The 22,260-nt window shown below is 38.0% G+C and overlaps 1 protein-coding gene and 1 non-coding gene across 3 annotated transcripts in view; both read right to left on the bottom strand.

Moving 5' to 3' along the window:
• Window positions 1-22,260, bottom strand: part of DCP2 (decapping mRNA 2) — a 54,900-nt gene that overhangs the window by 12,821 nt on the left and 19,819 nt on the right. For both annotated transcript variants that reach the window (XR_009407569.1, XM_059418380.1), the window contains exons 3-8: window positions 20,569-20,696; window positions 20,100-20,198; window positions 4,740-4,892; window positions 4,507-4,619; window positions 4,303-4,410; window positions 1,384-1,519 (exon numbers count right to left, since the gene is read on the bottom strand). Coding sequence is in view for 1 of the 2 variants with exons in the window: in XM_059418380.1 (XP_059274363.1) it covers window positions 1,384-1,519; window positions 4,303-4,410; window positions 4,507-4,619; window positions 4,740-4,892; window positions 20,100-20,198; window positions 20,569-20,696 (737 nt within the window). In the remaining variant the exon portion in view is untranslated. The remainder of the gene's footprint in view (window positions 1-1,383; window positions 1,520-4,302; window positions 4,411-4,506; window positions 4,620-4,739; window positions 4,893-20,099; window positions 20,199-20,568; window positions 20,697-22,260) is intronic.
• On the bottom strand, window positions 559-663 carry LOC132028975 (U6 spliceosomal RNA). The gene has a single exon (XR_009407625.1). It is a non-coding gene; the product is annotated as a U6 spliceosomal RNA (small nuclear RNA).

Genomic DNA, 22,260 nt, shown 5'->3' with positions numbered 1-22,260 from the left:
ATGCAGCATGTGCCTAAGTTGCAATGACCATGTTGTAGTATGTATGTGTCATGATTTCATTCCTTTTTATGACCATTATACCTGTATGTATATTCTGTCAATCTGTTCATCTGTTGACAGACATGTGGGCTGTTCCCATCTTTTGGCTATTGTGAATAATGCCACTATGAACATGGGTACACAAGTTACCTGATTGAGTCCTTGATTTCAGTTTTGTGAGGATATACCCAGCAAGTGGAATTGCTGATCATACGGTAATTCTGTCTTTAACCTTTCAAGGCACCACCAAACTATCTTCCATGGCAGCTAGACCCCATTTACATGCCCACCGAAAATGCAGGGGAACTCTAATTTCTCCACATTCTTGTCAACACTTGCTGTTTGCCTTTTTTTTTTTTTTTTATTGCAGCTATCCTAATGGATATGAAATGGTATCTCAGAGTGGTTTTGATTTGCATTTCTCTAAAGACTAATGATGCTGAGATTCTTTTCATGTGTTTATTGGCCATTTGCATATCTGCTTTGGAGAAATGTCTATTCAGGTTGTTTGCTCATTTTTTAATTGGGGTTTTTTTCATAAATTTGCGTGTCATCCTCACGCAGAGGTTATGCTTATCTTCTCTATCATTCCAATTTTAGGATATGTGTTGTTAAAGTGAGCACTAATTGGAGTTTTTTGCTGTTGAGTTAGTCTGGATGTTAATCTAACATCAGATATGTGACTTGCAAATATTCTCTCATTCTGTGGGTTTATCTTTTCATTGAGTGTCCTCTGATATACAAAAGTTTTTAATTTTGATGACCCCATAATATTTTTTAAAAGAATGCAAACAAGGAAGAGTGGCACACAAATGGATGGCTAAAATGATAAAGACAGACACTGCCAAGAATTAGTAAGGATATACAAGTGGAGTTCTCATATATTCCGCTGGAGATAACTTGAGAACAGGCATATCCAGTGATCTAGAAATTCTATTCATTATCTATACACAAAAGAATACTCATCAAAATATACATATGGAAATAGCCATAGCAACATTGTTTGCAAAAGCCCAAAACCGGAAACCAAAATGTCCATTAAGAGTAGAACAGATAAGTGTGGTATAATCATGCACGAGAATACAACACAATAATAAACCTTTCATTGATGGCATATATACCAAAGTCAGATGCTAATTTTTATTACTTACTATACTGTATTTATACCAAAACTGTAAAGGTTATGAAGTCTCTGCTGCGCTTCTAATCACAAGTTGGGAACACAAAAGTCTTAGATCAACAATGCAAAGTTCTGTAACTGTTAATCTGCAATTGTTCAATTCAGATACATTTCGAAGTCAAATCTAAATTTATAAAAATCTCTTTAAATGTATTATCACTCACCTTTGCTTTTAAAAGGTCAGACATTTCAGAATGATTATTATATGGCTTTTGCTGCAGTGGTTGCCTATGCTTTATCCACTGGTCACCAGGAGAACCTTCAGGAAATAACTGTTGACTGTGGCGGAATTTGGTTCGACTACACCAAGATTTAAAAAAAAATAAAAACCGTATCACGAAATTGTCACTTAAAATTCTTCTAACACCTTGATAGTTTATCTTACAGATCACCAACCTTACTTTCTTATTTACTGTCTACCTCTCTGCAGTGGAATACAAGTGCCCTAAGGGCAGGGATTCTTACCTACTTAACCTACTGCTTAGTCCCTGGCACCCAGAAGAGCGACTGGTGTTCACTATTTCTTGAACGAATTAAAAGTGCTACATTTAATCCCAAACTTCCCTAAATTATCCGTATTACCTCCTCCCTATAAGTGATCATACCTTTTAGGGGCGCCTGGGTGGTTCAGTGGGTTAAAGCCTCTGCCTGCAGCTCAGGTCATGATCCCAGGGTCCTGGGATCGAGCCCCACATCGGGATCTCTGCTCAGCGGGGAGCCTGTCCCCGTCACCCCCCCCCCCCCGCTCTCTCTACCTGGCTCTCTGCCTACTTGTGATCTCTGTCAAATAAATAAACTCTTTAAAAAAAAAAAAAAAAAAGTGGGGCACCTGGGTGGCTCAGTGCGTTAAAGCCTCTGCCTTCAGCTCAGGTCATGATCCCAGGATTCTGGGATCAAGCCCTGCATCAGGCCCTCTGCTCGGCAGGGAGCCTGCATCCTCCTCTCTCTCTCTCTGCCTGCCTCTATGCCTACTTGTGATCTCTGTCAAGTGAATTAATAAAATCTTAAAAAAAAAAAAAAAGTGATTATACCTTTTAAAAACCTGAAGAAAATAATTCTAAATTTAGTTGAAACAAATATTAAGTGGATGTTCTTTCTTACTAGGAGAGACAACTCATTCTCAGCCAGAATGTTTAAAGTGTGGAATCTGATCCTACACAGATACAAGTTACAAGTCCTCTATGCTAGAAGGGGATCTGAAATTTAAGCTATATTCTAAAGCAAAAAAATTAAGGGGCCCAAGACAATAGATGAGCAAATTAAATAAAGGTTTAGTTTCAAATTCTTACATTAAAGAATCTGAATGTGAAAGGTTATATTTACATAGTAGTCTGTAATAAAGAGCTACCATTTTTTAAAAAAGATTTTATTTATTTGACAGAGAGATCACAAGTAGGCAGAGAGGCAGGCAGAGAGAGGGGGAAGCAGGCTTCCTGCTGAGAAGAGATCCAGATGCAGGGCTCGATCCCAAGACCCTGAGATCATGACCTAGGCCAAAGGCAGAGGCTTAACCCAGTGAGCCACCCAGGCGCCCCAAGAGATATCATTTTATAGTACCACTTACATGTATAACAACAGTCCAGAGTCACTGATCCAAAGAACTGTACTACAGTGATTGTTTCTGAATATTCCACAATTCTCCTTTCCCATTTAAAAATAACAATAAAATTGCAGCATGCCTATTTTTTTTTAAAAGATTTTATTTATTTATTTGACAGAGAGAGATCACAAGTAGGCAGAGAGGCAGGCAGAGCGAAGAGAAGAGGAAGCAGGCTCCCTGCTGAGCAGAGAGCCCGATGCGGCACTCGAACCCAGGACCCTGAGATCATGACCTGAGCCGAAGGCAGCGGCTTAACCCACTGAGCCACCTAGGCGCCCCTGCTGCATGCCTATTTTATTGAGACAAAATTCAGGTATTTCCTCTAACACATCATCACAGACATACGATGTCTATATGCTAAGAACACACCATCCTGCCTAAGAAACCTGAAATTTGGTTAGAATTGCTTCATAACATCCTTACTCCACTCTCCAGGACCACAAAGCCTAGGACTAAAAGATATGGGAGTCACCTCACTTGCTATGATGGACAGTCTCCCAAACACCAAATACCACTGTTTTCCAAACACTGTCACTATTTTGTAACTTATGAGTAGTATGTTTCTTCCAAATCTTAGCTACACTCCTATCTACTTTTCCTATATTGTTTCACTTATGTCTAATAGTATATCATTTGGGGATTATAATCGCAGGTTCTAAAAGCCAGAAATGACTCTCGAGGCATAGTCTAAGCTCCTGTCCTCATAAAACCCAACCAAGATGAAATATTCCCTATGTATTTAAAAAAATATTGACTATAGATGTGGTTTGTTCCTGTTTAATTTCTGAAGCCCTCAGACAGAATCAGAACATTTAATTAAAGAAAATGTATAACGCAATTCTCTTTGAACCTAACATATAAAAGTTCTAGCAAGATTACAAATATATATACTTATTTAACAAAATTATTTACTCAGCCTACTCTGTAATTATAATTTGGATATAATTAAGTTCCAGCCAAAAAAATGTTCTTTGTGGTTCCTGTCCATGTAACAGTCACTTTTTACAATACAACAGTCTTTGTTAGGGAAAGAAAAGCAGCAAGCCCAAGTCTTCATAATGCAAGTTTTGGAACAAATTATACATCAGTATTCCTCATCACCACTATACTAAAACAGACTTCAATATATCCTCCATTCAACAATCTTCAGAGACCTAACTGTCTCTGAAGTAGGCTATGAGAAGAGAATAGCAACATACACAGAGGCAGATTTTTTTTCCCTCCATGTTCTATCTCCCCATCTAAAAAGTTGGTACCCTCTTGTGTATGCTATTTTAAAATGTGCCTGAAGCTCCTTTCAAACTCTAATTAACCTTTTTCATCTCATCAAAAACCCTTAGAAAAAATTTCTATTACCTCTAAGACCAGTAACAAAATAATACCCACAAAAAGGAATCCAATACCTCTGTAAACTTTAGAAGGAAGATGCTACTGCATTAAAAAACTATCAGGATGCAGGAATTCTATGAATATATTTCTTTACCTCAATTTTTCCACAGTGGGTTTAGCTGGTGTGCTCCCAACTGATGAAAATCCATTGTCACTGTCTGAGGAATCTCCAAATCTCCGCGAAAGCCAGTCCCTTAATGGTCTATGAAAACATTAAGAATTCACTCTTAAAATTTGGCTACATTAAAAAAAAAAAAAGATCAGAAGTAGTATTGTTTTTCAAGAAACAGGAACATACCTGATAAAGGGAATGGCCATAAAAAATTTATTAGGTGCCAAACCAAGTTTGGATTTCGGGGTCATATCATTTCTATGGCAGGGCAATTTCTCAATGGAGAACCACTCAATGTTCTGAGACACAAAAAAATAATTCATTTAGTTAATTATCATCAGGGAGTTTCTAAAAGCAATTTCTTACTTCATTCAATTGGGATACTGCCCAACAGCCTGAAAATACTTTAAATTACATACCCGAATTTCTCTTCTGGTTTTTGGGTTAAATTTTGTGTCTTTTGGAATTCCTGGAATGATGTACAAACGAGCAAGCTGGTCATTGATTCGAAGTTCAATGTAATCATCCTTACAAATATAATCTTTGATGTCAAAACCAGTTTCTTCAAAGACCTGGAAATAACAAATTTAGGTGACGATTGAAAATCGTTTCTGTTAGACCTCCAGTTTGTTAAAATTCATTCCAAAGCAAAAACTCAGAAAAATCCAGACAATTAAAGGCATGAAAACATGAGGCAAGAAATCAGAATATTCTAGGATCTAGTTCTAGCCCCGAAGCGTGTTCAACTATGGATAAACCCTTTTACATATCTCAGCCCAAGTTCTTCACCTATTCAATGAAGAAAGATGTGTGATTTACAAAAAGAAGTACGTATTATGTGGTCTTCATCCCTTTCTGATACATAGCTCCTAAAACCCTTGGAATTTCCTAATCGATGAAAGCAACCAAGGTACCTTTTGCCATGTTACTGAGGTGACTTTTGGGCCCCACCTAAAGATGGGGAACTGATTGCAAGGACAACCAACCAAGGGATCAGAAAATTAGAATTTTCAGTCCACCTTCAAACCCTACCCTACCTCCCACCTCCATGAAGGGGGAGAAAGTCTGGAGACTGAGCTCCAGGGTCAACAGCTGATGATTTAATCAACACTGCCTATATAAAGAAGGCTCCATAAAAAACCAGGGGGGGGCACGACTTCCGGTCTGGTGAACATGGAGATTTGGAAGAGTGGTACACTAGGAGACAACACAGAAGTTTTGCAACCTTTCCCCACATCCTGCCCTTTGCACTTCTTCCATCTGGGTGTTCTTGAATTATATATCCTTTTAAATACACTGGTGATCAAGTAAAATGTTTCTCTTTGTTCTGAAAACCACTCTAGCAAATTAAACCCAAGGAGGGTGTCTTTGGAACCTCCAATAGGTTAGATGCACTGAAGACAACAAATTGCAACTGTCATCTGAAGTAAAAGGAAGTCTTATAGGACCAAGCCCTTAACCTGAAGAATCTGATGACATTTCCAGGTAGACAGAGTCAGAACTGAGTTGAACGGGAGGATACCCAAGCCAATGTCTGACAACTGCTTGTTGGTGTGAGGAATGGCACCCCTCCCCCAACACACACATACATTGTAATTGAGTCCATAACTCTTAAAATGGGACCATATATGGATTTTATTCATAGCATCTACAAATCTAAACATACACCAAGCTACAAACTAAAAATTGCCTTACACATATAAAACTGTTTCTTGGGGGGGTGCCTGGGTGGCTCAGTGGGTAAAGCCTCTGCCTCAGGTCATGATCTCAGGGTCATGGGATCAAGCCCCACATCAGGCTCTGTTCAGCAGGGAGCCTGCTTCCTCCCCTCTGCTCTGCCTGCCTCTCTGCCTACCTTATGATTTTTCTTTCTCTCTCTCTCCCTCTCTCTCTCAAATAAGTAAATAAATAAAATTTAAAAAAGAACAAAACAAAACTGTTTCTTGGGCTCCGGGATGCCTCAGTTGGTTAAACATCTGTCTTCAGCCCAGATCATGATCCCAGGGTCCTGGATAGAGTCCTGCACTGGGCTTCTTGCTCTGTGAGGAGTCTACTTCTCCTTCTCCCTCTGCACCTCCCCACCCTGCTTGTGCTATCTCTCTTGCTCGCTCTCTCTCAAATAAATAAAATCTTAAAAAAAATTTTTTTTTAAATGAAAACTGAAATTGTGATTAGTCCTAAACTTAAACGCACAGATTCCAAAAGTATAGCTACAACCCCATGTGTTGGGGTTGGCAGGGCGGGGAGATGAATGCAAAAAAACCTGAAAACCAGTGAAACAGACTCATGGTTCTAAAACTGCCTTCCCTCAGCAGTGCCTCAAGGGCTGGAAGAGAAGGAATTGGGAGAACATAAATCTCAGGAACTGTTAATACATCTAACCTTCACCTCTTCTCTCAACTAGAGAAACCATACTTACTCTGATTAAACCACTGGTCTCTTCTGGACTTAAAAGTTCTCCTTCAAATAACATCTGTATTACTCTGACAAAGTCCTTCCCCCACTTCACCCCCACCGATCAAAAAGGCTTTGAATTCTCAGTGGCTTAGAACCCATTTTGGATCTTTTACACATTCCTAGTTCCTCCCCTTTCCTCTGGTTTCAGCATCTTTTAACCATTCAGTGGGACAAAAGATGTTGAAACACATGGACAGGGGCGCCTGGGTGGCTCAGTGGGTTAAAGCCTCTGCCTTTGGGTCAGGTCATGATCCCAGGGTTCTGGAATTGAGCCTCAAATCTGGCTGTCGCTCAGCGGGGAGCCTGCTTCCTCTTCCTCCTCCTCTCTTTCCCTCTCTCTCTCTCTCTGCTTGCCTCTCTGCCTACTTGTGATCTCTGTCAAATAAATAAATCTTTAAAACACATGGACAGGCTTGAATCTCTCAAAAGGTACAGGTATGTAGAAGCTTTTCCTGCTCATTTGTCTCTTCCCTCTTTGTCACTTCATGCACCTCTTTCTACATTCCTCAAAAAAGGCACAGCTATCCTTCTCCCAGACATGTGTAGTCTAGGACTCCCAATTTAAGCTCCTCCACAATATGCAACTCATTTGTTACCATTTCTGTAAATCCCTAAGCATGCTAAACCTCCTGTTCCTCATTAAAAATAAAAAAGCTAGGTGAAAATACTCACTTGAAAAATGTTCTATTGGTATATAGAATATGAGAAACATCTGTATTTCCTACTTCTGGGAATGTCAGACTGGGTACCTAAGTACATATGTGGTATTGGAAAAAAATTATTCTATGTTTCTTTATATCTACATCTGGTATTGTCCTATTTTTTTTATATGTTTGTCCTATGTTGTCCAATGTTTCTTTACATCTACACCTAGTATTGTAGGTATACATAGTTAACAGTCTTAAAGGTGATCAGTGACATTCAATCTTTCCCAGAATAATATTTTGAAGCTCCGTGACAAAAGTTTCATACCTCCCCATATCTTAACATTTATATACATAGCAATGTAATTAAAACCATCAATCATGTGGATTTATTTCACAATGCATATGTTATCTGATGTTTCACATTAAAGCAAAATCCAGATGCTCTACTTTTCCTTTTACTTAAAACAAAGATCTACTCTACTGATTGAGACAGAGATTAAAAACATTTTTGATTATATATTAACCTTGATAGATATTAGATTTATAACTATAACAATTAAGACTGCGACACCAAAAAAAAAAAAAAAAAAAAGACTGAAATACCTAAAAGTTTGCACATCAATGATACAGGAAACTGCTTCTCTTCATCAAAGGGAAGACATAAACCAGAAAACATTAACAGTACAATCCACAATATATCAGAAAGCCCTTTGTATCTAGAGAAGTAACCCAACTTTTAAAAAATGGGTAATATACAAGTGAGTACTTAATTAAGAAAACATTCAAATGGCCAATAAGAACATGACAATGTGCTCAAAATCATTTAACTTCAAGAAAACGCAAATAAAAATACAGTGACAAAGCATTGCATTCCCATTAGAATGGCTAAAATTTTTTCATTGAAATATAATTAATGGATAACATATTACTTTCAGGGGGTGTCTGGGTGGCTCAGTGGGTTAACCCTCTGTTTTCGGCTCAGGTCATGGTGTCAGGGTCCTAGGATCAAGCCCTACATCGGGCTTTCTGCTCAGCAGGGAACCTGTTTCTCCCTTTGCCTGCCTCTCTGCCTACTTGAGATCTCTCTCCCTCTATCAAATAAATAAATAAAATCTTAAAAAAAAAAAAAAAAAAGATCGGTCTCTCTTCTTCCCTCTTTTCCCCTCCCCCACTCTATCTCTCAAAAAATAAATGAATAAAAATTTTTAAAAAGCATTAGTTTCAATAGTACAACACAATGATTTGATACTTGTGTGTTTTTTAAATATTTTATTTATTTGACAAACAAATATTTATTTGGCAGTGAGAGAGGGAACACAGCAGGGAGAGTGGGAGAGGGAGAAGCGGGCTTCCCAACTGAGCAGGAGCCCGATGTAGGGCTCCCTGAGATCCCAGGACCCTGGGATCATGACCTGAGCCAATGCAGATACTTAATGACTGAGCCACCCAGGCGCCCCTAATGATTTGATATTTGTATGCAGTGAAAATTACCTTAAGAGTTTTCCTACTATTATTGAGATATAACTGACATATATCACTGTATAAGCTTAAAGTGTACAGCATAATGCTTTGACATACATATACTGTGAAATGATTACCACCTTAAGTTTAGTTAGCAACCACTGCCTCATACAGCTACAGTAAAAGGGAAAAGGCAAAAGTATTTTTTTCCTTGTGATGAGAACTCTTAAGATGTACTCCCTTAACAACTTTTATATATATCATACAGCAGTGGTTACCTATAGTCATCATGCTATACAATATATCCCTACCACTTATCTATAATAGGAAGTTTGTACCTTTTGACCATGTTCCTCCAATTCTCCCTACCCCCCACATCCCCACTCTGGGAACAACAAATATGATCTTTTTCTGAGACTGTTTCTTTGTTTTTTCTTTCTAGAGTCCACATATAACTGAGATCATACATCATCTGTCTTTCTCTTATTTCAAAATCTTAGCATAATGCTCTCAAGGTCCACATATATTGCACAAATGGCAGGATTTCCTTGTTAATGGCTGAATAATACCTATTTTGTGTGTGCACTGTGTGTGTGTGTATATATATACCCCACAGCTTCTTTATCACCTGTCAGTGGACACTTAAGTTGTTTCCACTTCTCAGTTACTATAAATAATGCTGCGACCATGGGTACAGCATCTTTTCAAATTAGAATATTAGTTTCTTTTGAATATAGTGGAACTGAAGTGGAATTGCTAGACCATATGGTAGTTTTATTTTTTGAGAAATCTCTATACTGTTTTCCATAGTGGCTACACCAGTTTACAATCTCACCATCAGTCCCCTTATCTTGACATCTTGACATTTATCTTTTTGATAATGGCCATTCTAATAGGTGTGAGGTGATACCTCATTGTGTTTTTTTTTCTTTTTGCAGTTTTGATTTGCAATTTCCCTAATGACTAATGATGCTGAATACCTTTTCATGTACCTGTTGGTATTTGTAGCTCTCCTTTGGGAAAATGTCTATTCAGGTCTTTTGCTCATTTTTAATTGGATTAGTAGGGGGGTTTTTGGTTACTGTGTTTAGGAGTTCTTTATATATTTTGGGTATTAAACCCTATATAATTTGCAAATTTCTTTTTTCCATTCTGTAGCCGTTTTACTTTGCTGGCACTTTCTTTTGCTGAGGCTTTTCAGTTTGATGTAGTCCCACTCGTTTTTTTATTTTGCTGCTTGTGCTTTGGGTGTCACATTCAAAAAGCATTGCTAAGACCCACGTCCACGAGCTTTTTTCCTTTATCTCCTTCTAGAAGTTTCACGGTTTAGGTCTTACATTTATTTCTTTCATCCATTTTGAGTTAATTTTTATGAGTGGCATAAGACATGCATCTGGGTGGCTCAGTAGGCTGAGCAGCTGCCTTCAGCTCAGGTCATGATCCTGGCGTCCTGGGATCGAGTCGGCAAAGGGCTCCTTGCTCAGCAGGGAGCCTGCTTCTCCCTCTGCCTCTGCCTGCCATTCTGTCTGCCTGTGCTCACTCTCTCTTCCTCTCTCTCTCTGACAAATAAATAAATAAAATCTTTAATAAAAATAAATTAAAAAAAAAAAAGACATGTATCTAGTTTCATTATTTTGTCAACGGCTAATTTTCCCAGCACCATTTACGGAAGAGACCATCTTTCCTCCCTTGTGTTTTCTTGGCTCCCGGGTTAAATATTAGTTGACTGTACACGCTTGGGTTTATTTCTGGGCTCTCAATTCTGTTCCTCTGATCCATTTTTCCGTCAGTACCATACTGTTTTGATGACCTATGTCTTACAGTAGCTTGAAACCAGAAGTGTGATGCCTCCTATTCTGTTCTTCTCAGGATTGCTTCGGCTATTCAGGGTCTTTTATGGTTCTGAACAAATTTTAGGACTGTTTTTTCCTGTTTCTATTAAAAAATGCCATTGGAATCTTGACATGGATTGCACAGAATTTACAGATGACTTTTACCACTATTGACATTTTAACAATATTAATTCTTCCAATCCATAAACATGAGATAAAATTGTTGGAATTTCTCATGTTGGCCTGGATAACTAGAACTTTCATATATAGGTGGTAGGAATGTAAACTGGTACAACCACCCAGAAAACTACTGGCAACAGGTTTACACCATCTTTATGACTAAGCCACACCTAGAGAAATGAGAATTTACCTCAACAAAGATATATAAGAATACTTGGAACAGTTTTATTCATAATAGCCAAAAGCAGGGTCCCTGGGTGGCTCAGTTGGTTAGGTGTCTGCCTTCAGCTCAGGCCATAATCTCAGGGTCCTGCAGAGCCCTGCAACAGGCTCTCTGCTCAGCAGGGAGTCTGCTTCTCCCTCTCCCTCTGTGCTTGGGTGCTTGCGCTCCCCCTCAAATAAGTAAATAAAATCTTTAAAAATTAATAATAATAGCCAAAAGATGGATACAGTCCAACACATAAGAAATAAAGCACTGCAACTATCTGTACACTGGAATACTAAAGAGCAATAAAAGGAAACCCAACAACCATATATGCAGTATAACTCAATCTTACAGATTTACATGGGGACAAACACATAAAACAAAGTACCTAACACAAAATCTTTCTAATATGAACCTCAAGAACAAGCAAAACTAATCAATGGTGATAAAAGGCAAAGTACTGCTTCCCTCTAGGAGGTGTGGAAAAACTGGGTATTGACTGAGAAAGGGCAGGAAAGAATCTTCTGAGGTGTTGGCAATACTCTGTATCTTGATCTGAATGATGGTTTCAAATATATATACACATATATAAACATTATTAAATTGTTCTGATTAGCTTCCTTCCCTGAACAGTACTTATAATAACAAATAAGAATACACACCTAGGTCTATATGTGAGAAACTACACTGAAAGTAAATAGTATAATCCAAGTTCCTTGTTAGCAAAACCTGTTAACTTTGTGTTACAAATAGTATCTAACTACACAAATGCTTAATGAAATAAATATTGAGGGGCTGCTAGGTGACTCAGCTGCTAAGGATCAAGCCCCACTATCAGGCTCCTTGCTCAGCAGGAAGACTGCTTCTCCCTTTCCCTCTGCTTGGCACTCCCACTGCTTGTGCGCTCTCTCGCTATGTCTCTTTGTCAAATAAACAAAATCTTTAAAAAAAAAAGTACTGAAGAAGACTGAGGAATTTTTCAAATTAAAGGAGACTGAAGATATGTAATAATCTAATGCAAACACAATGCCTAAGACTGGAAGAGAATCCTGGATGGGGAAGGGGTTGAAACTGTTGAAAAGGAACATAATGGGGCAATTGGTAAATGTGAACATTAAAAACCTATTAGATAACAACACCTACCAAAGTTAAATTCCTGAATTTGATAACTACACTGTGATTACATGAGGGAACTTCCTAGTTCTTAAAACTTATCTGCATTAGTATTAAGGGATTAAGGTGCATGATGTCTGCAATTTACTCCAAAATTATTCAGCAATAATAATAAAAACCAAGGAATGTCTGGGTGGTACAGTGGGTTAAGCATGCGACCCTCGGTTCTGGCTCCAGTTGTGATCTCACGGTCAGTCATGAGATCAAACCCTGGGTGGGGTTTCACATTCATCTTGGAGTCTAGACTCTCCTTCAGCCTCTCCCCACCATGTGCTCATGTGAGTGTGCATACACCTTCTCTCTCCCTAAAATACATAAATAAATCTTAAGGGGCACCTGGGTAGCTCAGTCGGTTAAGTGTCTGACTCTTGATTTCGGCTCAGGTCATGCAACTGAGCCCTGCCTCAGGCTCGAAGCTCAGCGGGGAGTCTGCCTGGGATTCTTTCTCTCTCTGCCCCTCCTTCCCCCTGCTCCCATGCTCGCTCTAAATCTTTTTAAGAACATAAAATAAAAACTGGGGTGCCTAGGTGGCTCAGTCAGCTAAGCGTTTGCCTTTGGGCTCAGGTCACAATTTCGGGGGCCTGAGATCAAGCCCTGCATCAGGCTTCCTGCTCAGCAGGTAGTCTGTTTCTCCTTCTCCCTTTGCCCCCTCCCCCAAAACCCACTTGTAAATAAAAGCCATATGCACACATATAACTGAATATAAAAAACCACATATGGCAAAATGTTAGCAAGCAAATACATTCTTTGTATTATTTTTCTCTATACTACTTGAAATTATCTGTATCAATATATTTAGTGCACTCAAATATATATTGTGTGCTTAGTAAGTTAACAAGTACTATTGGATGCATGGGCTTCAGGAATTAACAGAGCAAGCACTGCTCTTCAAGGAGCTCAGCCTAAAAAAGAAAATAGCTGTAATCAGGACATACATGCCAAGAGGTAGGAAGGTACTATGAGAATACATAACTCAGCTCTGGGTTAAGGTGTGAGTTGTGAAATGGGGTGGTCATCTGGAGAAGGTATCATGGAAAGCATCCTATTCTGCTGGATACACCTGAGCTGGGACTTGAAAGATGAACAGGAGTTAGCCAAATAAGAAGAAAAAGGCATTCCATTTAGAGATCTGGGGATGGCGGCTATAGCTGGAATCATATGGAAGGAAAAGGTACAATAAGAAGCAAAATAAAAAGAACCATCAGCACTAAACACAGGCAGCTTCAAACCCTGTACAACTAAACTTATAACAAGTATAATAAAGTAACAGATATAATCTCTCAATTCTAAAAATGATTAATAATCACTTTGCCTCTAAAGTTAGGAATCCACTCTCATTAGACTTACTGGGAAAACTTTTTAGTAACTCACTTACATATAAAGATACCAAAGACAAAAATTTCAATATTATCTTCTGTGGATAAAATTCATTTCTGTATTTTAATACTTAAATTTTCCTAGCACACAGAAAAGGATTAACTTCCCAAATGGTATCAGATAAAATTCCTAAAGTAAGATTTAAAAATGTGCTGAAAAAGCACCAGCAAAGACAGATAAAGAAATCCTCCACCTACTGTCCTTTTATAACCTTACAGGAAGAGGTAGAATAAATCCACCAATAGTTGCTCTGTACAAATTCTATCAAGATTAAATCACAATACGCAGGATTAAATGCATAATAAAGTAGGTTTCATTACAATAAAATGTACTGTTTTGCTAAATAACAAGCAACAAAAATAAGTCCCAAAACAAGTGAATTGCCAAGTATCATTTGCTTGTGCAACAACTGGTGTTTCACAACAACAATAAAAATACACTGAGGTGGGGCGCCTGGGTGGCTCAGTGGGTTAAAGCCTCTGCCTTCAGCTCAGGTCATGATCCCAGGGTCCTGGGATCCAGCCCCACGTCAGGCTCTCTGCTCAGCAGGGATCCTGCTTCCTCCTCTCTCTCTCTGCCTGCCTCTCTGCCTACTTGTGATCTCTGTCTGTCAAATAAATAAATAAAATCTTAAAAAAAAAAAATACACTGAGGTTATCCTAATGCATCCTTTGAACAGTATCGAGAAACCATTTTTCACATCTTTGTCCTAAATCTACTTCACTGAATAAAAGTAATCAGAACCCAATTAACAATGGTGAACCAAAAGGTCAAGGGTTGGAAACTATAATGATGGCACTAAGCTTTCTGTTGACAGTTATATTCACACCTTGTCCCTGAGAAAGCTGCCACTACTTCTTTCAGTTCAGCCCACAGACACAGCCCTTATGAGTCAGATTCTGCTATAACAAAACACCCCTGGACAACCATAGATAATGAAATAAGAACAGTAACATAACTAAAACAAACCAAATTAATTTGCCATTATTAGCAACTTAAAAGGGTAAGCACCCATGACAGAACTGCATAACTTAAAAGTCCCAGAAAAAGCGTTTAAGACATCAGCCTAGCTAATGGAAGCTTAAAAAAATTAGACAGAACTCCTCCTTATAGATTAATACAAGGGAAAATTAAAAGAAACATTGCTATTTTTCAGAGGAGTTTGTGGTAATATCCCAATCTGGTTTTAAACTAAAACTTACAGACAGTACATCCTCCCCCTACTACCACCGAACAGTACTACAGCACCATCAAGTGGCAGAAGCACACAGTACAAGTCTAGGACCACTAAGTGAACACTTTCATTACTCAAAACGGCAACTGCTATGAACTAAAACTTTATCTCACCAATATTCATGTTGAAGGCCTAACCCTCAATGCAACTCTGTTTGGGAAGAGGGCCTGTGAGATGATAAAGGTAAAATGAGGTCATAAGGTTGGGAGCCTAATTCAATAGGGCTGATGCCCTTGTAAGAAGAGGAAGAAACACAGGTGGCTCTGTGGGTTATAAATAAGCCTCTGCCTTTGGCTCAGGTCATGGTCTCAGGGTCCTGGGATCAAGCCCCACATCGGGCCCTCTGCTCAGTGGGGAGCCTGCTTCCCCCTCCCCACTCTGCCTGCCTCTCTGCCTACTTGTGATCTGTCAAAAAAATAAGTAAAACCCTTAAAAAAAAAAAAAAAAGAAGAAGAAGAGGAGGAGGAGGAAGAGACATGGCACACTGCACTCACAAAGGCACCCAAGAAAGACCACGTAAGCACAGTGAGAAAGCAGCCACGTGCAAGCTGGGATGAGAGCCCTCACCTGAACCTTATGAGCAGGCAACTTTATCTTGGGAGCCTCTAGAACAGGAAGAGATAAATCTCTGTTGTTTAAGCCGCTCAGGCCATGATACAATGTGCAACCTTAATCTTAAAATTTTTGTCTCTTTATATAACAGAGGCAACCATTTAAAAAATCAGATGTAGGGGCACCTGGGTGGCTCAGTGGGTTAAAGCCTCTGCCTTCGGCTCAGGTTGTAGTCCCGTGGTCCTGGGATCCAGCCCCACGTCAGGCTCTCTGCTCAGCAGGAAGCCTGCTTCCTCCTCTCTCTCTCTGCCTGCCTCTCTGCCTACTTGGGATCTCTGTCTGCCAGATAAATAAATAAAATCTTAAAAAAAAAAAAATCAGATATAAAAGTCAAATTCTAATCCCAAAATTTATTAAAGAAAAGGTTTTTTTCTGACAAGTTCCTTTATCAGCTAAAAGAGGATGTTTCTTAGATAAGAAAGGTTAGAAGAATTATTGTTATTATCAAAAGGGAAAAAATCTTTCCCTGAAATTGAGACTACAGTTCCTAAGAATATTTGCACTTTCCTCAGAGCAAGACAAAAACTCTAAAACAGAAAACCAAAAGTGATTTGAATCAGAAAGGTAAATATTAGAAAATATTTATACTTAAAAAAATCACAAATTCCTTCCGTTTTCATCTATGTGTTAAGAAATACTCATTTACAAATATTCCTTGACTGCCTATATTGTAGTAGTCAGGAACATGGACTCCAGTACCAACCACCAGTGTTTTGCATCCCTATTCTGCTGTTCACTGTGAGACCTTGGTATATGACTGAACTCTCCCATAATGGTTGTATTCCTCCCCACAAGACTCTCTATAGCATCCTATCATCAACATTCCATTCTCCCACTCCCCATGCCCCTAAAATATTTCATTTACTTTCTTAGAAACTGTAGTGATCTATAATCATTACTGAAATTAGCACCACATGAATTGGAGAATCTTTTACCTTAGTATCCCAGAGCAGATAAACTAAACTGAAAACTAGGTGCCTCCGCTCACAGGCTAACTGCCTCTGCACCCCCCATTCCCTCCCCCAATACTTTATTTCTGCATCATCCTGACTCTTTATAATATAGTGTATAAAACTGGTCAGAAGAAAGGTTCTAGTGATAGATGTAGATAATTCCTTAGACATGGGGGGGGGGGTAGTTCTCTTCAGTTTTGCAAGTTTAAATACTTGATTTCCTCCAAGTTCCCTCAAAAAGATCCAATTAAAAATACAGATCTCACCAAATTTAGTCCAAATTTAGACTGTTTTCTAGTTAATGCAGTGTCTTTTCTGGACCTAGACAATTATCTACTGCTATAGGATTAACCTAACTCTACATACAGAACTACACATCAATTCCTCTAAGTAGGATGCTATGATTTCTACTTGTCCTTCCTTTTGAGCAAGAGAATCAGAGTTTGAGGACATAAAAGGGAGACTTTACAACTGCTCCATTTCATCTCCTACCACCTACAAAAAGTAAAAGGAAAGCTCTTAGAGTATATGTCAATTTCTCTCCTGCTACGTAAACAGCTTTATATGTTAGGAGGTGTGTATAAACCTTCACTTACCTGGATACAATGACTTTGTCTATAAGCTGTTGAAAACACTTACTTCAGGGGCACCTGGGTGGCTCAGTGGGTTAAAGCCTCTGCCTTAGGCTTAGGTAATGATCCCAGGGTGATGGGATTGAGCCCCACATCGGGCTCTCTGCTAGGCAGGGAGCCTGCTTCCCTTCCTCTCTCTCTGCCTCTCTCTCTGCCTACTTGTGATCTCTCTCTCTGTCAAATAAATAAATAAAATCTTAAAAAAAAAAAACTTACTTCAATTAGCTGTTCTATATTAAATTTAAAATGCAAACCATTAATGGTTTTTCTGTGTTAAATAACTTCTAGTAGTTTATAAGAATTTTAATTATTATTGCTCACTAATAATTACATCCAAACTTAAACTAGGTGGTGAACATTGCTGCAGCAAAACACTGAATTAAAAAAAATAGTAAGGCAACAGATCAAAATGAGATTTGCCACAAAATCTATACTGCCATCTCAAAAATATTTCTTTTCTTTTTTTTTTTTAAAGATTTTATTTATTTATTTGACAGAGAGAGATCACAAGTAGGCAGAGAGGCAGGCAGAGAGAGAGAGAGAGAGAGAGAGAGAGAGAAGGAAGCAGGCTCCCTGCTGAGCAGAGAGCCCGATGCGGGACTCAATCCCAGGACCCTAAGATCATGACCTGAGCCGAAGGCAGCGGCTTAACCCACTGAGCCACGCAGGCGCCCCTTCAAAAATATTTCAAAGTTAATCACTAACACCTAAGGTTCACCTCAAGTTATTAAGTCCTTACATAACTCTTCTTAATAAATGTGTATCTCACAGAGAAATTAAGTAGCTCACCCTAAGTCTCTAGGCTACTAACATATATGAGAACTATTAACAGGAAAAAAAATCTTTCAACTCCTAGGCTAGTTTTCTTTCCATTATATCATGCTTCTTTATAGCTCAGGGTCTCAAATTTCAAGGATAAGATGTAGTGCAGTTAAGTGACCAAGGAACTGATAAATAAGAATACAGTCTACACGGTGTCTGGGCGGCTCAGTGGGTTAAGCCTCTGCTTTCAGCTTACGTCATGATCCCAGAGTCCTGGGATCGAGCCCCACATCAGGATCTCTGCCTAGCAGGAAGCCTGCGTCCCCCTCTCTCTCTGCCTGCCTCTCTTCCTACTTGTGATCTCTATCTGTCAAATAAATAATTAAAAAAAAAAAAAAAAAAGAATACAGTCCACAGCATATCACAAGTAATACATAATTACATAATTAACACCAAGCAAATGTCTAGACAATAACTTATAAAAGTTCCGAGACTATTATAGGGTAGTGCTCATGAATTAATTTTTTAAATACATGGCATTTTAATTAACAATAAACTTTAGAAATTTTCCACTCTACAAAATGACTAGAATCAGAAAGACAAGAAATAACAAGTGCTGTTGGTGGGAATGCAAACTGGTGCCACCACTGTGCATAACTGTATCAGGTTCCTCAAAAAATTAAAAATAAAAATAACCACATGATCCAGTAATTCCACTACTAGATATATATCCAAAGAATACAAAAACACTAATTTGAAAAAGTATATGCACCCTTATGTTTATTACAGCATAATTCGTAACAGCTAAAACATGGAAGCACCCCAGCATCGACTTGACAGATGACTGAATAAAGATACGGTGTGTGTACACACACATACACACAGGAGTATTACCCAGCCATAAAAAAAAAAGATCTTGCATTTGCAACAACATGGATAGATCTAAAGGGTATTATGTTAGGTGAAATAAGTCAAACAGAGAAAGACATTACCATATGATTTCATTTATATGTGGAATCTAAAAAACAAACAGCAGAAACAGGCCCATAAATAGAGAACTGATGGTTTCCACAGGGGACAGGATTGAGGGATGGGCAAAATGGATGAAGAGGGGTGGGTAGTACAGACTTACAATTATGGACTGAGTAAGACATAGGGATGAAAGGTAGAGTATAGGGAATATGGCCAATGGTATTTTAATAACAGTGTATGGTGACAAATGACAGCTACACTTGTGAGCATAGCATAATGTTTAGACTTGAATCGCTATGTTGTACACCTGAAACTAATATAACACTGTGTGTCAACTATACCTCAATTAAAAAAAATTTATTCACTCTAAATCTCATTGATAAATAAACTCAGATACTGGATACAGAGCTACTTCGTGGCAATCCTTCAGGCAAAAAAGATCATTTGAGCTGGGTCTAGATAGGATTTGAATAGGCAGGAAGAATAGAGAAACTTCCAGTTAGGGAAATAATATAAGCGAAGTTTAAAACTGAAACAAAGCAGTCAAATTCAGAGACAGAGAATAAATTCTTCTGACCGAGAACAAAGACAAATTTAGGAATAGCTAAATTTTGTGTTGGGGATAAGGGAGGGAGTTTCAATATTTAAAAGAATTAAATTTCATCTTATAGACAACAGGAAGCTAGAGAGGGTTCTGAGCAACAAACGTAAATTTCTTAGAAAAGCCCAAATTGTGTCTGGAAGCCAAGACTATAAACGTAAAACAAGGACTGTAATTGCCAAAATGTTTTACCAATTACAAATCCAACTCTTAAAAAAGGGTAGAGAATATATCATCAAAATAGAAAGGAGTTAGAGATAACAATTAAAAATGGGCAAAAAAGAAAATGGAGGGGCTCCTGGGTGGCTCAGTGGGTTAAGCCTCTGCCTTCAGCTCAGATCATGATCTCAGGGTTTTGGGATTAAGCACCGAATTGGGCTCTCTGCTCAGTGGGGAGCCTGCTTCCCCTCTCTGTCTGCCTCTTTCTCTCTGTCAAATAAAGAAAGAAAAAGACAACCTTAAAAAAAAAAAAAAAGGAAAGAAAAAGAAAATGGAAACAAATTAAGGGAAGAATAATAGAAAAGATATGGGCAAAAGCATCGTTATAAAAGATAAGTTACTTCATGCAGTCAAGTTCTAGAAAGAGGATTTGATGGTCCAAATAATAAATCTCCATGGCTAAAAAGCACACTCAAAGCATAATCACCAAATATTACTAGGTTTCAAAGTGCAGGAACTCACCTCTCTAGCAGCACAATCATGAGGAGCTTCTTCTTTATTTACTTTTCCTTTTGGAAATCCCCAGCCTGATTTTGCTAGATACCCCTGAACCAGTAGTACCTATAAAAACAAGCAGAGGTAAATATAAAACTTGCTTTCTCCTTACTTCAAGTAACTGTCATAACCAATAATTTTATACAATACTTGATTTTAATATCTTCTAAGAGTCTGACTATACCACTACTAGTGTGAAGGCAGGCATTCTGACCATTTTAAAGTATTTCTCCAACAATTAAATGACTTTTTTTTTTGCAGTAAGTCATACTACAAGTAGAAAATCGTAAGACCCAGAATGCAGACAAAATATGCAAAATTTGGCCTTTTAGCACTAAAGTCTATTTTAAAACCTGTTTAGGACAAAATAACACATATTTTACTAATAAGATTAAAACAGCTGATCACTGCACTAAAAATCTTTTATTACACTCACATTTTCAAGTGTCTCATCAAGAATAATTGCACCATAGGTTGGTACTCCCATTTTATATTCTTTCCACTCATCCAAAACTTTTTCCACATCTTCACCTTGAGGCAGCAAAAATGGACAATGACTGAAGAGTATACATAGTGTTAAGGAAGCTCCTCTCTCTAAATATAGCTTGAGTATTTATATACAGATAGAAACCTATTTAACTCAACTATGAATTTTATATGAAATTACTCAAATCTTCACCTAGGTTTCCCCTTATTTATTTTTTCCACATTTGTTTCCTCCTGAACAAGTATAAATAAAATCTTAAAAAAACAAAAATAAGACAACAACAACAAAAAAACAACAATCAAAGAAATACTAACTCTGGGTATTAAGGAAGAATAGCCTCTTTCAAAAGAAATTGGGCATGGTCCCCCCATACTGGACAGTGTAAAAACTTACTTTTTTAAAGTAAATAAAGCCTAAACCTGTAAAGTATATGCTCAGCCTTCCAATTCTCCATGTCATCAAATGTCTCATCACTACAACACTGTTAATTATGAAAAAGGTGGGAAAAATTTTAATTTTTGAGTGTTTCTCAAACCAAGGACATATGCTTAAGGTTCCTCAAGTCCTCTATGAAAACACATATTCTATATATTCTGTGTTTTTATTTTGATGTTAACCTAAAAACATGTACTATGAGCATATTTTCAATCATTTGGATGATGACATCTATCAAGTACTACAACTTGATTTCAGAGACCATACTGATACTAGTATAGTACTACTCTAACTGCTGTGGGCTACCAAAAACGGAAGAAAGTTAATACATGAAAGATGCATTAGGATCAAACAATATCCCAGCACAAAAAAAAAAAAAATGTCTTAACAGACGTAGAAAAAAAAGATGTGCAAAAACGGGTAGTACAGGTGTATCAAAATACCCTCAAAGAAGCATTATATTCATGTTGTGATTGGCAGCTAGTTGGTTTTAAAAAATCACATTAATTCATTTTATGAAAACATATTTTAAGTTCTATAAGCTTTATATTTAAATTTTTATTTTGGTTTTATACTTGAAGTGAAAATTACAGAGGCCATCAAAGAGCCCCCCAAAAATCAACCATCTATGACAACATTGTAATTAGACAGGCACTAGGTTAACCTCAATATAATTAATACAATCTCAATACAATGCCTTCAGTTGGGGAAAGGGAGAAAAAAGAATAAAGTACGGATACAACATCAACCATTCCATGAAGCCCTACAATTCTAGACAGGCTTGCTAACATTCTGGAAAGGTACTTCCCACTAACAGTATGGCTTTACATGTTTACAAAAACCCCTTATGAGTTTTAAAGTTATCACAGGCTTTTTAGAATCTATATATAAATTTTAATTAAATGTTTATTTCTTCCATTAAAAGCTTTACCAGAGGAAAACATAAAAATACACCAGGAACAGAAATAACTCCTTACAGTTCTATACCTAGATTATAGCTTCTTTTTTTTTTTTTTTTTTAAGATTTTATTTATTTGACAGAGCGAGATCACAAGTAGGCAGAGAGGCAGGCAGAGAGAAAGAGAGAGGAGGAAGCAGGCTCCCCGCTAAGCAGAGAGCCCAATGTGGGACTCGATCCCAGGACCCTGAGATCATGACCTGAGCCGAAGGCAGCGGCTTAACCCACTGAGCCACCCAGGCGCCCTA

The sequence above is a fragment of the Mustela nigripes genome, chromosome 12 (genome assembly GCF_022355385.1).
Source record: "Mustela nigripes isolate SB6536 chromosome 12, MUSNIG.SB6536, whole genome shotgun sequence".
Taxonomy (NCBI): Eukaryota; Metazoa; Chordata; class Mammalia; order Carnivora; family Mustelidae; genus Mustela; species Mustela nigripes.
Note: the sequence above shows the minus strand (reverse complement) of the source record. Positions and strands in the feature narration are given on the sequence as shown.